General features: G+C 37.6%; 1 protein-coding gene across 10 annotated transcripts in view; it reads right to left on the reverse strand.

The window, feature by feature from the left end:
* The window catches only part of dlg1b (discs large MAGUK scaffold protein 1b), a 147,730-nt gene that overhangs the window by 22,380 nt on the left and 107,036 nt on the right, over window positions 1–18,314 (reverse strand). For all 10 annotated transcript variants that reach the window (XM_067454353.1, XM_067454358.1, XM_067454355.1 and 7 more), the window contains 4 exons: window positions 15,854–16,023; window positions 12,768–12,904; window positions 12,534–12,678; window positions 3,644–3,770 (listed from right to left, as the gene is read on the reverse strand). In XM_067454353.1, coding sequence (XP_067310454.1) covers window positions 3,644–3,770; window positions 12,534–12,678; window positions 12,768–12,904; window positions 15,854–16,023 — 579 coding nt within the window. The remainder of the gene's footprint in view (window positions 1–3,643; window positions 3,771–12,533; window positions 12,679–12,767; window positions 12,905–15,853; window positions 16,024–18,314) is intronic.

Below are 18,314 nucleotides of genomic sequence, written 5' to 3' on the forward strand. Positions count from 1 at the left end.
TGATGTGGATGGGCTAAATTTGGAGCTTATCAAATCGCTAAATCGGCACTGACGTGTCATTTTAGGTCGGATTTCTCAAAAGGTCTGCTGTTGCATCTGGATAAATGTTATAAGCACACTTTTTTTTTGCATCCAGTTTGATTTTTTATTGTGCTCTCTTCAAGTAGGGCAATTCTAATATTAAGATGGATTTAACCTTATAAAATCAACACACATGTTTATCGGGACAAAGAGAGGGATGCTGAAAGGGGAAAGTGAGATTTGCTATCTCTGCCCTCACATTTGACAACTCCTTCAGTGAAGCACTTCAGCTTAGGCCAGGTGACCTGAGCAAAAGTACATAGCAATTTGATATTCCAGTGAACTGTGTCAAAGTTCATAGAGCCTCTCATCTATTCATGACATTATTCTGAACATCCCAGGTGAACATCAGAGCACTGACCTGCTCTGGCAACACATTATAAAAACAATCATGAACAGCTTGAAGCTTCCCATTTGTTGAACTCACAAACAATAAGCTTATATGTACAGGATTTATCTGGTGATAGTACTATAGTTGGAGTCTGATAAATTAATAATATGAACAGGCATTTTTAATGAATCACTGAAAAAGACAAACTTATGTAATTTTACTATGTTAATACTTTAAACAGTATACCATTTTAAAATAACTTTACACATTATTATGTTTTTGATTGTAATGATTGTTAAACATTTTATTGTACTGTCGCTAATTATATTTTTATAGTTTTATCAAGATTCCTTTATAAATTAAAGCATTAGATGACAGGGAATTTTTCTGTAGAATCGGAATTGAATGAGGAAATCTGTATTGATACCCAGCCCTAGTAAGGACTATGATTAGATTTGGGTAATAAAACATTTATTTAAACTTTATTATGTAAAACATTGGTCTATACCAGGGGGTGTCCAATCTTTTTAAAACCCAGATTCGATGTTGTTGACACACTTATTTTATTTATTTACATAAAATATTTTAAATCGATTCTCAATATATACATATATATATATGGCTGTCAATCGATTAAAATATTTTATCGTGATTAATCGCATTTTATTTTTTATTTATTTATTTATTTCTGCACAGATATCACATGGATACAGTATTGGGTTTATACAGAGTTCCACTCCACTTACATGAAAAAACAAAAAGACACCCAGACAAATAAGTTGAATAATAAAAATAAAAAAGGGTGAAAAACACATTTTCAGAAGCCTGATTATCCTTTTAACTTAATGTTACAGATGTTAAAGGGTAATGGTAAAGGAGGATCAAAGGAGAAGAGCATGAAATATACTGCAGGAAACTATAACAAAGGGCTGTCATAGTAAAGTCAAAAGATCTTTCAACTGTTTTTTAAAGACGAATAAAGACGACATAGATCTTAGGGACAAATTTAATTTACTCCATAGTTGAGGACCCCTAAAACTGAGGTCAGTTTTATGACCTGAAGCGAACAGTAAAAAAAAGATTTACTTCTCTATGCCTTGTTTGATGGATATGAGTATCTGAAATAAAGGTAAAAAAGTGTTGTAATGTTGGTGGGAGGTCATCTCTCTTGTAAATAAACTTATGAATAAATATACATGATAAATAAACATTGACTTTCTCAATTGGAAGAATCTTAAATCTAAGAAATAGAGGTGCAGAAGGAGCATATTTATAAGAGTTGGAAATCATACGCAAGAACTTCTTCTGAATTTTTGTAATTTTTGCGAGATAAGTGGGAAAATTAGCACCCCAGACAATGTTGCAATAATTCATAAAGGGGAATAAAAAGCTATAATAAATTGTTAAATGAGCAGATGAGTGAATTGAAGGTAAAACGATTCTTAGAATATATAACATTTTAGAGGATCTTGTACAAACTAGATCAACATGTTTGGACCAAGTTAACCATGTTGGACCAAGTTAACCATGTTTAACCAAGTTAACCAAGTGGACGATGTTTGGACCAAGTTTGGACCAAGTCAAGCATATTGTCATGAGTAAACTTGCGATTAATTGCAATTTAATTGCATATTTTTATCAGTTCTAAATATACCTTAAATTAATATTTTTCAAGTTTTTAATACTCTAATCAACCTGGGTGTGGACAAATATGCATGCTTTATACAAATGTATGTTTATTATTAGTGAAACCATACTCAGAGCATGGAGACTAGACATGTATCAAAGGTCACAGATTTTTTCAAAGAACTAGTTCATGTTTCTTCAGGCTAAGCTTAAAAATTCAGAATAAGCAGTGATTTCTCTCCTTTTAATATAAATAATATAAATAAATAGAATTTTTACACTGGCAGTTTAGTTCAGAACAGGGCACAGTTTGTATGAAAACTGAGAGTGCATCAGTACCACACCATACCTGGAGGAGGTCCATATTCCAAGAGTAAGAATATGGAGCGGCCCCTTTAAGAGCTGTAATATAGTGCGGCCCCTTTAAGAGCTGTAATATAGTGCGGCCCCTTTAAGTGATGCGCGTTCCCTTCCCTATTGAAATGCTGGTATTTTGTGTATGTGCGCCTTGAACAGTGTGAGAAACACGGGAGCGCTCTTGTTCAGAAAAGTAACCTGCGTATTTGTTTTAGCCGATTGTAATGTATTTAGTTCAATAAAACACATGTACTGTATACCTTAAAATGGTGTTAATGATTTACCTTCGGACATGAGCGAGAGTGAGCTTGCAGTGCATCGTGCTCGGACTGCAGAGAATGTGCTGTGTAAAAACACACTTTTCTTTCAACCTGAAGTCTAATAAAAGTTAGCAGAAAATATGGTAGCTTATGTAGGCTATAACTGCACTTGTTTCAGAGTAATTTTATTGTTAACCCTTTTCTTTCCCTGTTAATGTTTTCTGCTGCATCCTTTAAGCGCTACTTTAATTGCATTAATAAAATTAGTGCTGTTAAAATGAATTTGCGTGTATATATATATATATATATATATATATATTTTTTTTTTTTTTTTTTTTAATTTGTGAAATGTGGGGACATTCCATAGGCGTAATGGTTTTTAAACCGTACAAACCTTATTTTCTATCCCCCTACACTGCCCCTACCCCTAAATCTACTCATCACAGGAAACATTCTGCATTTTTACTTTCTCAAAAAAAAAAAAAAAAAACCCATCCTGTATGAATTATAAGCATTTTAAAAAATGGCGAAATGGGTAATTGTCCTCATATTTCACCCTCTCCTTGTAACACCTATGTCATACTTATGACAAAAACATCACACACACACACACACAGATTTATTTGAATTATTATGTTATTATTATTATTATTTTATTATTGTTTTTTTTTTAATGTGACAAACAAAATAAAAGTTTGAGCTGACGCAGTAGAGTAGCTTGAGATAGGACTGAACTTAATACACAAACAATATATGTTAATGTTTCCCTGGCCAAAAATCTAGTTTTGCCACCTTGAGTTGACATTGTGATACTGCATGATTAGTAAATTATGCGTGGCGGGCCACATATAATATATTTTAATAGACAAGGTGCGAATTTGGCTCACGGGCCAGACTTTGGACACCCCTGGTCTATACAGACTGACGGTGCTACATCGTGTCTCATTGTTGCATGAGCCCCATCATGAGGCAAATTTTGAATCAATACCTGGTAACATCATCCTCGCCCGCTGTGGTCTTTGGGGTCGGGGAGTAGCCTCCAGAATGCACTGGGGGCAGCGTCTGGTTTAGATAGCTTGGAGGGCTGATATGGTTTTCCATGTGTTGGGAATAGGCTGGGAAAGAGGAAAACAAGTTCAAACATTAATACATGTCACTGAAACAAGTCTATAATGTCTTAATCTGTATCGCCATAGAAGCTTGCACCAAATAATTCCAGGATCGCAAAGAAGTTTACATAATCCTCCAAAATGTCACAGCTATTTGCTATTCAGCAGTTTGCATCCCTGAGAGAAACGGACACACGTTGAGAGTAAATGATACCTTTGGCTGAGCTTTTAACACCTGGGCCTCCACTGCAGCTCCGCTTACATAGCTATCCATGTGGGTGAAAAAGACCAGAGAGGTCAGGGTGAAACTGAGCCTAAACTATCCTTATCTTACCTGTCTTTGTCTCTCTGTAAATGTCTCATTTGAAGCAGACAGTTAGCTGAGCTCATGACAAAAGGCTGCCTGGGTATCGGTGCATCCTCATATGAGCTCTGTTGATTGGAAATAAGTGTGATCCGTACTTGCATGATGACAGAATGATGGTAAATGGGATGAGGGAAGGAGATATAATAGATAATACATCAGCCAAGATGAGTAATTTAATAATTTTCCCAACAGCCTTAAACAGCTTATAATGTCTGTTTATCAATATTTGCCATCAACAGTTACAGCTGTAATGTCACCAGTTTGGAATGCATGCCTAAACATGATAAACATTACAGTAGTGAGAGGCAGGGTAACAAAACTCCCAATCCTCCCTATTGTGTCCACTTTATGAAAGACTGCTCTTTCCCGTGATGACATGTGACACCACTTTAGTGGGATGAGACCAGATATGTGCTCTCAGAGTCCAAGATTCAAGACCACTGAAAAAAGAAAGGGACCTTTTTTTAAATAATATAATAAATAAAAAACAATTGGTGAAATAAAATAAGCCCTTAGTTAAAAATGTAAAATTAAACAAAATTCCTTGAATTATCCGTTTATCCAATTGGCAATCCAGTTTATCCATTGTCTAGAGCAATGGGGAATGTGGAAAAGAGGTGAAGAAGCATGTCCAGGCAGGTTGGAATGGGTGGAGAAAAGTGTCAGGTCTGTTGTGTGATAAAAGAGTACCAGCAAGAATGAAGGGAAAGGTGTACAGGACAGTAGTAAGACCAGCTATGTTGTATGGTTTGGAGACAGTTGCACTGAGGAAAAGACAGGAGGAAGAGCTAGAGGTAGCAGAGCTGAAGATGTTGAGGTTCTCTTTGGGACTGACGAGGATGGATAGGATCAGGAATGAGTACATCAGAAGGACAGCACATGTGAGATGTTTTGGAGACAAAGTTAGAGAGGCCAGGTTGAGATGGTTTGGACATGTTCAGAGGAAGGAGAGTAAATATATTGGTAAAAGGATGCTGAGGTTAGAGCTACTAGGCAGGAGGTCAAGAGGAAGACCAAAGAGGAGGTTTATGGATGTAGTGAAAGAGGACATGAAGGTAGTCAGACTGAGAGAAGAGAATACAGAGGATAGGACTAGATTGAGGCAGATGATTCGCTGTGGAAACTAAGTGATTTTTTTTCAAGTAGTGCGATTCAACAAGTTTTTTTGTTTCAAAAACGTCCGTTATTATTTTACTTCCATAAAGGCATAGCTTTTGGGGACCTGTCGTGTCGTGTCGCGTTGCACTTCATCCAGTTTTGACAACATCGCTTAATATAACGGGTTCTACTATCTTTTGTTGCATCCTTGCCTGCTCACTGGAAGTGACAAATGTAAAAGTTTAGTGATTGATCCACTGCACATAGCCGACTTCAAAGTACCCATTGTCAAAGGTCTAGGTAATTTCCCTTACTAAAAGCAAAAATCTTTCTCCTAATGTATTGAGGAGTGACATTTAGTTGTGATATGTAATGGGTAATCAGAAACTAAATTGAGCTGAATAATGACACTATTGCCTTCTGTTGTGTTTTACAGCCTAAATTGGATTTGTTGCATAATGAATGAATTTTGCAATTTCACAATAACAACAACGTTATTTTCCTGTTCATTAATGTGAAGTTGCTTTGAAACAATCTGTATTGTATAAAGAGCTCCACAAATAAGCATGCAACTTCATCTAATAAGCTAGTCTTGAAAATTCAATGTAATACCAATTTGTTTCTTCAAACCCATGTTTAGGCATTTTATTCTTCTGTGTCTACCCAGGTCTTATTCTACTGTTTGCCCTCTGATATGAGCTCTCAGATGGTTGTGAGATGTATATTTGGGCCCAGTTGGCTGGGAGCAGCAGTGGCTTTCTCTCCTACAGTACTGCACTATGGCATATAATAGAATGAGAGGCTTAGCTGCAGAAACCTCGCTTTACCCTCAGGCGGAGCAGAGTGGCACGATAAAAAAAAAGCACAACAGATGGTAAAATGCATGCTTTATGGCTCTCCATGGGGACAAAAATATAATCTACTAACACGACGGCTCCCCCTCTGCAGCACGCTAACCAAATAAAGAAGATCAGTGTGCCCAAAAAGCACACTCAAAAAAGAAAAAGAGCTTGCACACCATCTACAAGCTATAAACAGCCTTATTTCCATTCTGAAACAGGCTGCTGAATGATTGAGCACACTTAACAGAATTATTTCTCATTCATTAACTCAGACTCAGATTGGCTCTCTGAGGCCGGTGTGCCATCGTTCCACATGCTGCCCTCACTGCATTAGGATATTGCTGCTTGGATTAGCAATACAGACTTGACCATGTGATCCAAGCCATGATTGAATTTGCCATTTGTCTTTCGGGTCAAGCAGAGCAAAGCATCCTTGTCTGCTGGCTCCACTATGATGTATGGATGGGTATCAGGGATGGCGTGGGTCTTTCTGTAGCTTTATCAACCCTAGCTCTCTTCCACAACCTAATAAAAGGCATGCTTACCATCTAACGGTTAAAAAAACCTCATAAGTGGCTGATTTTGGAACTACATAGGCAGTAACTCTTTACAACCCTCAAACGTTTCAGCACTGAATGAAACACTGAATGTATTCTCTGTCTAGAGTCCACAACTGCATGAGCTTATGCCTAAGCTTGCATTTTTGGTTAAGCTGCATTCGTTTGACATTGTGGAAAACAGAACAATAGAATCAAAATGTATTAGCCTTTTTACCCATAAGCAATGTGGCGGTGAGAACATTTTCCCTCTCCGGCACTTTACAGTGCTTGTGCACTGAGCAGCTGTGAACGAATGACGAGTTTAGAAGTAGCGCCAATTCGGGGATGGACTGCTTGAATGGTAGGTTTTCATTTGCCTATTTTTCTTAATGACAAACACAACAACAAAACACTACAATGACAAACTCCCTTAAATAGGTACTTTTACATTTCACTTTGAAACCAAAAACAACACTCTGCTGCTGGTCTGTGCTTGCACGTTCATTTTTAATTGTAGTTAATCTGTTCTCGGAGCATATTAACCCTGCCCGTGTGAAGTGCACCGCTTCTCAAGATTCCTTCCTTTATTAGAGAGAAGACTATGTCTGGCCCCCTCCATCCGAAGGGGTGTTGATTACTACTGAAGCTTCAAAGCTCAAAAAATGGTATTCGTAACAGCCCCTAGAAAATTGCCTACCCTATACCTTTAAATCTTTGGACACTGCCAAATAAGCAGCTTACAAGGTTCTGAAAGAAGTGCCTTGTATCTCTTCTTCTGCCATCAACAATCAACCTTTCATTATTCTATGTTTTATGAATGCACCAACATACCTTGACTGCAGTATTCTGCATGTGATCCTTCTAATTACAGTCAGGGACCTTTTCTCTTCTAGCAGTTTTGAATTTATTTCTAGACTTCATCTGTGTCTAATAGGTCGCAAATTGTGACCGATATGGGGGTGGTTTTTGTCTAATTGTCCCATACACAAGGGGGATCAGTGCTATGAGCAGAGTTGTACAGGCTTTGACTTTGAGCCAGGAGTCATCCTTCATCGGGTACATGGCAAGCATCCTTTTTAAGGATTAAAAGCGAGTGTTTCTAAAGAGAGTTGTGTGGGGCACATCAGAAGAGGTAGAGAGATCAAGAGCTTTTTATGACGAAAGTGTGTCTGATTTGATGGTGTGGTGATGTGTTTGTAAGTGTGTTACTGTGTGTCTGGGGTCAATAGCCGTTGGAGGGTTTAGCAGTGGAGAATAAGGGTGGTTGATTATGCAAATGCACTGTGGGCACCCCATGGGGTGGTTGCAATAACTTTGAGGTAACTTTCATTCAACAGACTTTAGCTTACTGGAAAATTATTCCATCCATCTTCAAAAGTCAAGATATTGTAGGTCAAAAGCTGTAGTCCCCACCAAACTAAGTGCTTTGAAGCTACAGCACAAAGCTACAGTTCCTTTCACATGACTTGCGTCAGGCTCGCATCTCTCAAAGCAAGCAGCCTGTGGTGCTTTGATATGCACATGAACAGCACTGCAAATGAGGGCTGTTCACCTAGAATTCTCATGCTTCGTCAGTGCAAATGTTTAATTGTCATGTTTAAGAACACATATTTTAGATGGACAGCTTTGACCTGCTACTTCTGACCAGAGATATTAAGATAAACAAATTTCCAATCAAATGAATCTGGAGTAAGAATAAGCATCTTGAATATTGAGTTTATACTTGCAATAGATGTGTCAAACAACTTAGATACGCAGAGGATCAGGCCACCGGCCATCAATGACAGTACATACAGATGCAGCATGATTTTCTTGATAATCAATGTATGGGCTTTGAAAGGTCAACAACAAATGGTGTCAAAGTTGAAACTACTTTACTTTGGGTATTGCATTTCAATGCCTGACCCATTCACAATGCAGTGTCAGGTAAAATGTTGGAAATTTGTTTGAGAGCCAATGGTTTAGCTGATTGCAAGAATGCATCCTGTGTGAATGCCCCCAGAAAACAAACAAACAACAAAACACCCAAATTGGGTCAAGTGAACCTGAAATCAGATTAATTAGGGCTTCCTCAAAATCAATTGATAAAGTCATTCTGGCAACTAACCTAACTAATCTATTTTGAGCATACAGTCAAACATTATTCAGACACCAGACACATTTTTTTTTTACAGGACACTTTATGTTAGTGAGGATGGTAAAATCAAGTAAACTGTAATATATTATACCCAAAAATTCTTCATACGGTGTAACCAGTTTTTACTGGTTGATATAAATTTGAGACCAACATTTTTCAGACACTTTGATTTGACCATATTTTGCTTAAAGCTGCAGTCCGTAAGTTTTTGCACTCTAGTGGTTAATAAACAGAACTGCATGCATCTTGTGGATGAACATTGCAGCCGGAGCATCTTCTCTCTGTTTATGTCTATGGCATATCACACATGGACTGTGCTCCTCCGCAGCGGTACCTACCAGTATGGCCTGAAATAGTCCCAATATAAATACTTATTATAAGTGTACCATAATGATTCAGGGTAAGACAAAAACACAGTTTGGAAAATGGATTCATGTTGTACATTCTCATTATATATTTTTTGTAAATCTTGAATACAAAAAAAGTTACAGACAGCAGCTTTAAAGGAACTGTATGTAAGAAATGTATTTCAATGAATCATAAAATGGCCCTGCTATGTCACTAGACATTAAGAAATCATGTTAATTTCAAATACTTATATCACTGACAACAGTAATACGGCCAGGATATTGTCATTTAAAAGTTGTTGTTGCAGCCCTCAACTGATGTTGATGTTGACAAGTTGTGTTTTGACCTGAAGCTCCGCCCTCCCCCGATCTACCAATCACAAAGTCAGTAGTGTGTCGGCATCCAGGTTGCCAGCTTTGCTCTAGTTACAACAGCTGCAGCTACAAACATTCCTGCTGAATCCTGCAGCCTATCTTGTAACCTCGAGTTAGGGGGAAGGGGGAAGGGGAGAGGGGATAGTGGTTGCAGTACCAGTTTTGGCCACAATCTTACATACACTTATTTTAAGTGTTTTTTCTTTAATTACTAATGTAACCTTTTAAACCACAGACTGAACAAATTTAAGCATTGCTTGGTAATTGGTTGACCTTTGATACCAATCTTTCATTTTAAAGCCACATTTCTAGCATCTGTAACGCTGCATTCTACCATCTTATAAATATATCAAAATTATATCATACATTCATGAGCTCAAGGCTAGATTATTGTAATGCTCTACTGGGTGGTTGCCCTGCTTGCTTAATAAATAAACAAACTCCACAAACAAATAAACTTGTTTATTAAAAACTATTATTGAATGCAGCAGCTCAAGTTCTTACTAGAACCAGGAAGTATGATAATATTAGCCCAGTTCTGTCAGCACTGCTATTAAAAACATTGCATACATTTTAAAGTCTTACTTATTGCTTACAAAGCACTAAATAGTTTAGCTCCCTAGTACTTGAACAAGCTCTTAAAAGATTCTATTCCATTACGTCTATTGTGGCCTCAAAATTCTGGCCAGTTGATAAAACCTCGAATATCAAAATCAACTGCATGTGGTCGATCCTTTTCCTATTTAGCACCTAAACTCTGGAACAGTCTTCCAAGCATTGTTCTGGAAGCAGACACACTCTGTCAGTTTAAATCTAGAGTAAAAACGCATCTCTTTACTATGGCATACACATTTTTAACTTTCATTATTCAAATCAATTGACTGATACTTAGGCTGCATTAACTGGGTCAGCCAGAACCGGGAACAATTACCATAATACCTGATGTACTTGTTACATCATAAAAAAGTGGCATCTATGCTAATGTTAGTCTCTGTTTATCCCGAGGTTTACTGTAGTCAGCCGTATCCAGGACGTATCCAGATCAGATGGTGGACCTGCGCTTGGACATGACCAATGCATTCTTGAGTGTCTGCTGAGACTGTGCCAATTAGTGTCTCCTCTGAATTGGCTTCAACAACACGTCATCCTTAATAAACCCGTCTCCGGTGCGATGACTCCGATCCTTCAAATATTCATATTTTTGTGTAACCGATGTGTCGTCCTCAATAAACCCGTCTCTTGCGTGATGTCCCCGAACTTTTGAATATTTCAATCTAATATGATTTCTGACCTGTAAGGTTGCCAGAATAATAATCATACATTGTTTGTTAATAATAGGCCAGAGGAGAACTGGTACCCCGACTGAGCCTGATTTCTCCCCAGGTTTATTTTTCTCCATCATGCCCTGATGGAGTTTTGGTTCTTTGCCACTGTCGCCTTTGGCTTGGCTTGCTCAGTTGGGGGACACTACAATTTTGACTAAAGTTTTCGACTAAATATCCAAATAAAATTGATGACTAAATTAACTGTATCAACTTTATTACTGATCTGCCCGCATTGTCACTATATGATGAATTGAAATGAGCTGATAACATCACCGTTTTCTCCAGAGTGACTGTACAGCCGACTCAAAATTTGTTGTAATATTTTCCTGTTTAACACTGTGAAGCTGCTTTGAAACAATTGTCATTGTAAAAGTGCTATATAAATAAAGTTGACTTGACCTAAATTGGTATTATCTAATTGTGTACTTAAAGGGGTGCTTCCGGGGTGTTTTTTTCGGCTTGGTTGTGTTTATGGGGCGCAGTATAACGTCTTAATACTTTTTTTTTAAACGCTGTATTTTTCTCATATTTTTCCTTTATTTCACACCACTGTCTCTACTGTCATTTGAACAGCTTGTTTGCTTCCTGCTTCTATGAAGCCCATCCCTCCGAAAAACGCAATGGTCTTAGATGGCCAAATGTAGCTTTGTGTATTTTTATTGGCTAAAGTGCCAAGCACAGGTTGTCCGGAAACGCCACGGCCTTTACAATTACGGGCAGAAGTCACATCTGCGGTGACTAGCAAGGGTTTATGATGTCACCAACCCAGGAAGAAGCTTGTAGTCAAAACCGACCGTTTTTGTAGGCAATCAACTGCCATAACTTTAAAAGACAATATCTCCGTTTGCATTGAACTTTGAGGCTATAACTTTGCAGATACTGTTTATGCTCAAGCAGCAACATTACACACTAACTAAAGTTAAAAAAGTGAAATCGCATGCAACCACCCCTTTAAATTTAACCTTTCTATCAAAGTTATCTGACATTATCAATATGAATTTGTTCTGACACAGTTTAACTCTGAGTTCTTGTCATATTCTATTAACATTTTCAAAACTATAGCGAATAAACTGATAATGTGAAAAAATTTAAGGTGTCTGAACAGATTTTGACTATATGTGTTTTGCACATCCCTAGTTGACTGAAAAAAAATAATACTTATACGGTCTTAAAAATATTTCCACAGACTTTAGGCAGATCACAGCCCTCAGCATTACCCCGAGTCATTAGTCTCATAAGGGCAGGAAGACACATGGAGGGGCATTTGTGCAGCAGTGCCTTCACCTCCCCTGCACTTAGACACAACGTAGGCTTTAATGGCTGCGGGGGTGGCACGTTCAGACAAGAACAATCGATAGTAGTTTAGTCCTCTCCTCTGTGGCCTATTAGTGCTCCTGCTGGCAGAGCTATGAAGAGAGCACAGATCAATATGCTCACTGCCGGGCAAGGGCCTCACACACCGCAAACAGTCTGGTCTGTACAAGTACAGCACTCGACAGTCAAGGCTTACATGCAAGCGAGGGAGCTTTTGAAAGGTATTAATGCATAACATAACTTTTTTTAAACACCTACCTCATTCTTCAGCATGAGAACAATTAGTAGATATTGTATAATTTGCGACAGTGCTTTAAATATTTGCCAACCTGACAACTTCACGGTATTTACCATTAATTCATACCATAAAAATATGAACAGTGATTTTTCCAATTTTAGTCACGTCATTTTAAAGTGGAACTCACAGTTGGTGATGTCAGGAGGAGCAAAACTGTCATTCATGAAGACACTATTAGGTTTAGCCACTTTCAAGTAGACCACGTCTGGGGTGTTTTTCAAGGCAGTCACGGCATGCTCATGGGTAACCTCCTCCAGACAGGAGCTATTCACCTAAGACCACCAAAACACACACAGACACAGACTTTAGTCTATTTAAAAAGCGCATGGTCTACAATAGGCAATATATACTTTTTCCTTACAGCAAGAAGTTTGTCTCCTATCTGCAACCTCCCATCTTTGTGTGCAGCTCCACCTTCAATAATCTTAGTGACGTAGATGCTATTGTCCCCTGGGATGTGCTGATTCCCAACGCCCCCTGCTATACTGAAACCAAGACCTGGGATAAACAAAGACAAAAATGTTAACTGATAGTGACTTTTATACTAAGCTCTAATACATTTGGCACTATAACTAAAACGTGAAAAAATCAACCAGACCACATTTGAAAAAAAGAAGCTATTATTAGTAGCTGAATAATGATCAACAATGTCATAATGAACATTATACATACACACACACACACACACACACACACACACACACACACACACACACACACACACACACACACACACACACACACACACACACACACACACAAAATGCTATGCTATAATCTTAATATTTGAGATAAAAGTGTTGCATAAATTGTACAACTATGTCTATAAAGCCATGGGAGGGACATGTTTCCATGGCAACAGCAGCTTAAAGTCTTTGCAGTGTTGTGGAAACGTTATGGCTGGCCTTAAAATAGTCCCACTGTGTATTGTGTGCGTGTGTGTGTGTGTGTGCACATGTAAACGTTTCTCTTTGTGAGCTTTAGATAGAGGTGGCTGAAATGCAACTTTATGCACAACTGCCAGCCTGCATGGAGAGGTTCTTGAAACGGCAGAAACACCAGCAGCTTCAAATGGTTGCTTTTTAACAGTGTTTGTATTTATTTTTTATAGCTATCTTTTTAATACAAATCTTTTTTTTTTTTTTTTTACTTTTCTTAAGCCTTTATCTGACTGACTTTTCTTGTGCTGTATTGTACTGAAATCCTACTGATATGTCACTTGCACAGTGTATACATTATATTGCCAAAAGTTTTGGGATGCCTACCTTTATATGCACATGAACTTTAATGACATCCCATTCTTAATCCATAGGGTTCAATAAGGAGTTGGCCCACCCTTTGCAGCTATGAAAGCCTCAACTCTTCTGGGAAGACTTTCCACAAGGTTTAGGAATGTGTTTATTTTTGGCCATTCTTCTAGAAGTGCATTTGTGAGGACAGGCACTAATGTTGAATGAGAAGGCCTGGCTCACAGTCTCTGCTCTAATTCACCCCAAAGGTGCTCTATCGGGTTTAGGTCAGTTCTCTGTGCAGGCCGGTCAAGTTGCTCTACACCAAACTTGCACATCCATGTCTTTATGGACCTTGCTTTGTGCACTGATGTGTAGTCATTTTGGAACACTAAGTTTCCACAAAGTTGGGAGCATGAAACTGTCCAAAATGTCTTGGTATGCTGAAGCATCAAGAGTTCCTTTACACTGGAACTAAGGGGCCAAGCCCAACCCTTGTAAAACAGTCCACACCATAATACCCCCTTCACCGAACTTTAGACTTGGCACAATGCAGTCAGGCAAGTACCATTCTCCTAGCAACCATCAAACCCAGACTCATCCATCGGATCGCCATACAGAGAAGCGTGATTCGACACTCCAGAGAACACATCTCCACTGCTCTATCCAGGGATTGCATTCCTTACACCACTGCATTAGACTGTTTGCATTGCACTTGGTGATGTAAGGCTTGGATGTAGCTGCTCGGCCATGGAAACCCATTCCATTAAGCTTTCTATGCACTGTTCTTGAGCTAATCTGAAGGACACAAAGTTTGGAGGTCTTTGACTCCAAAGCTATTGACTGCTGTGTCCTACGACTTAATAGCTGAGTTGCTGTTGTTCCCAAATGCTTCCACATTGTTATAATGCCACTAACAGTTGACAGTGGAATATTTAGTAATGAGGAAATAAAAAAAAAGTACTTATTTCACAGCTGGCAACCTATCATGGTATCACGCTTGAATTCACTGGGCTCCTGAGAGCGACCCATTCTTTCAGAAATATTTGTAAAAGCAATCTACATGCCCTAGGTGCTTGATTTTATACACCTTTGTCCATGGAAGTGACTGGAACACCTGAATTAAGTGATTCGGAGGGGTGCCCCATTAATTTTGGCAATATATTGTATATATATGTTTTTTTCTTAAAAAAAACATGATGGAAAACATGCTAACTAAATGGATGAAGAGACTCAAACACAAAAAGGTCACAAGCTCCTCATTGTTCTTGTCCAATCAATGTAATTAACCTCATACATACACAAACAAGCACTGACTTACTGTAAAACAATGTGAAACATAGAATCCCAAAAACTGACTACCCAAGATTACCCATTTACATTCAAAACTGACCTAACACTTAAAATGGGTAAGACCCTAAAGGATGACAATGTATCCTGGGGATACAAACATTTGAGAGGCTGTGGGCAGAGGTAGGGAAAGCGTCTCATTTTATGGTTCTCATAACAAACTAAACATTATTTGTTAAATTATGTTAAATAATAAATATAATGCTGATTTATAAATATTCTAGCCTACTGAATCATATTTAATATGCAAATTTCTAGGACCTATAAATGATCAATATGACCAAAACTTCGCTGAAAACCTCTTGTACAAAATCTATTTAATGTCTTCTATCCTCTGATTGATAGTTCACATGTTATTAAGTCTTTAATGATATTTTACAAGTAAATGCAGGATAAACATTTTACTGTACTGAAACATCTTGGGTTAACTTGATTATTCATACACCATTCTTAATGTTAAAAATGACCAATTCTTTAAAAACCATTATATTAATGTAAATATGACAACAGGCTTTTTGGGAAGATGTATTTGTCCATTTCTCAACTTGATTTGCAATGAATTTCATATATGAGCCGTAAAAGCCGTATGTGTTTATATATGTGTGTGTGTGTGTGTGTGTGTGTGTATGAAATATGATACTCAACAAAAATACATGCACATTTTTCAAAATAAAATAAAAAACATGGTGTATGAACAATTAAGTAAACAGTTGCTTCAGTCCAGTAAATGTTTATCTTACATTTACTTCATAAAAATCATTAACTATTTCTAAGCAAAAAAGAATTTACTCAAATACACTGTTAAAAATCTAAACTAAGATTCACGAATTAACAGCAGTAACCAATGAGTTGGTTGGTTTTGCTGTACCTTTGGGTCCTTTGATGAGCTTGATCTCCATGACTTTCTCTGATGCAGATTTTCTCCTCCTGACATACAGTCTGACCAGTGACCCAGCCTCCTTCAATGCCTCCACTGCCTTACTGTGGGTCACGTCCCTGACATCAACCTCGTTCACTCGCAGAATCACATCATTCACTCTGTGTGGAAATAAAGCACAGGTCAAACACATGCACAAGAAACAATGAGGTGTGTGGACATCCCCATCCCATTTAACTACTCACATTACTCAAACAAATACCATCGAGTGTCCTGATACATTTCTGTTACTCTCTTGACAAAAATGTACCTTGTTGTTTTTCAAGTACAGCAAACAGAACCAATACATCACAAAACTGTCTATCAACCGCAATCTCCTGAATTCATATCCTGTACATGACTTTCTGTATTCTATCATTTCAAGCATATCATTTTGCAAAATGAACTGATGGCATAACTGAAGTACATCAATACAGCATCTTCACACAAAAATAGAGTATACAAACTTTGACCAATGCTGCGTCCTAATTCGCCTGCTTGTACAACAACCTAAAAGTATGTACTCTTTTTGTGAAGAAAAAGTACATACTTTTAAGTGTGCAGCAGAAGAGTATGCAAGCTTTGGGACATACTACTTTGTCATCTTTAACGGACTCTGTCGCTTAGTTACGTGTATCCCATCACCGTTTAAACTGCCCCGTCAATCATAGTCACAGTTCAAATCCTTCACATTCAATTTCCTTTCCTACCGTATCGGACAGAAATATAGTTTGTAGCATGTTGAACTGCCATCAGTGGGTCTTTTATGCAGAGACTCTCCTCATGTGTTTCCAGTTTAAATATAATGATGCATTTAAAAGTTAATGGCCATATCAATACAAAAGTTCACAATTCTGCTGCAGGTGAAATCTTTAGGGGATAACATTCAATAAATATCTTCTTGTAAGGTTAAATGCTGATAATTGATCACTCAACCCTTTACCTAAACCTCTCTACTTAGCCGCCGGACTCGCACACCCATCAAGTTTGTAGTTTTTTTTTTTTAAATTATCCGTGTTTGTAGTTCTAAACAAATCCTCATCCAACTCGCAATTGGTTGTCGGCAATATCGGCCGTTAGAGTGTGCATTTATCTGCAATTCTAATTCAGTTCAGATGGTCGGAAATAGTAGACCACCCGGGTATTATTTAGGACCAATACTATAGGACAGATATCATGCGAATTGGGATGCACCACAAGACTACAATTCAATTCTCAGTGACAGCTCTAACTCTGCATGAAAAATTACAAGCTATAAAAGCAAGTTAAACAAGCCCATCAAAAATTTAAGTTACATACAATTACACATTCTGCAAGGCTCTCAAAGCCTTTATGACATACATTCATCAACTCTCTTTCAATTTACAAAAAAAGCAAGCAGGGCTGGCTCTTTAAACTCTTTCTTTGTCTCTCTCTGTGTGTGTGTGTGTGTGTGTGTGTGTGTGTGTGTGTGTGTGTGTGTGTGTGTGTGTGTGTGTGTGTGTGCGCTGTCAGTGTGATGCTGTCTAGACCTCAGTAGCGCCGCTTTAATGAGCCTCTGACAGCAGTGAGACACTGGAGGGCTCTATCACTTAGTAACACCACTCCAAAACAGGACAGATCCATCCAAAATATGCATGAGGAGGAAATCTATTGCAATGCTCAATACAATACTATCTCAGACGTATCTTAGACATATCTTATTTAAAAACTTCAGTTTTTACTGAAGGCTGTCCTCATGAATATCCAAGTATTTGGACACAAGTCACATGTGAAACATTGCTGAATTTCATTGCAATAAATATAATTATATCACACTAGTAAAGCAAGAATATAAGCAAACCTATTGTTATAAGGAATGTAGGGCTGCAGCTATCAATTATTTTAATAATCGAGTATTCTACCAATTATTCCATGGATTAATCGGATAAAAAGTGCTTTTTCTTTATTAAAGAGCAACAGTAAATAAACAAGAGAAAATGAAAAACTAATTTGTAAAAAATAAATAAAAAAAGATTGCAGAAATTGCATACACTAATATCTGTGAAAACTAAACCCATTTAGTACATTCAATTGCTATATTACATTCAAAATGCTAATACAAATTATAAATAAAAAAATGATAAATAAAAATATAAAAATCTATTTCAAATAAAACTAAACCTACAACCCATAAATCAAAATAATACCTAAACATTGCATTTATGTTGTCCAACTTAACTTTCAAGTTTCAGCCTAACTATAGCTCAGACAGAAGCCTTTATGGTCTTCTTAGAAGGCTTTGTAGCTTTTGTAATGGCAACAATTAGTGGACAGAAATGCGAGGATCAGCTCTAATGTCACCCGAATCTGCTGTTAAAAACAAACCATCTACCTGCTTATTTTCTCTGATTTAAATATCAGCACCTGATCGTCACATTATATTACACTGAAG

This window comes from Pseudorasbora parva, chromosome 9 (genome assembly GCF_024679245.1).
Source record: "Pseudorasbora parva isolate DD20220531a chromosome 9, ASM2467924v1, whole genome shotgun sequence".
Taxonomy (NCBI): Eukaryota; Metazoa; Chordata; class Actinopteri; order Cypriniformes; family Gobionidae; genus Pseudorasbora; species Pseudorasbora parva.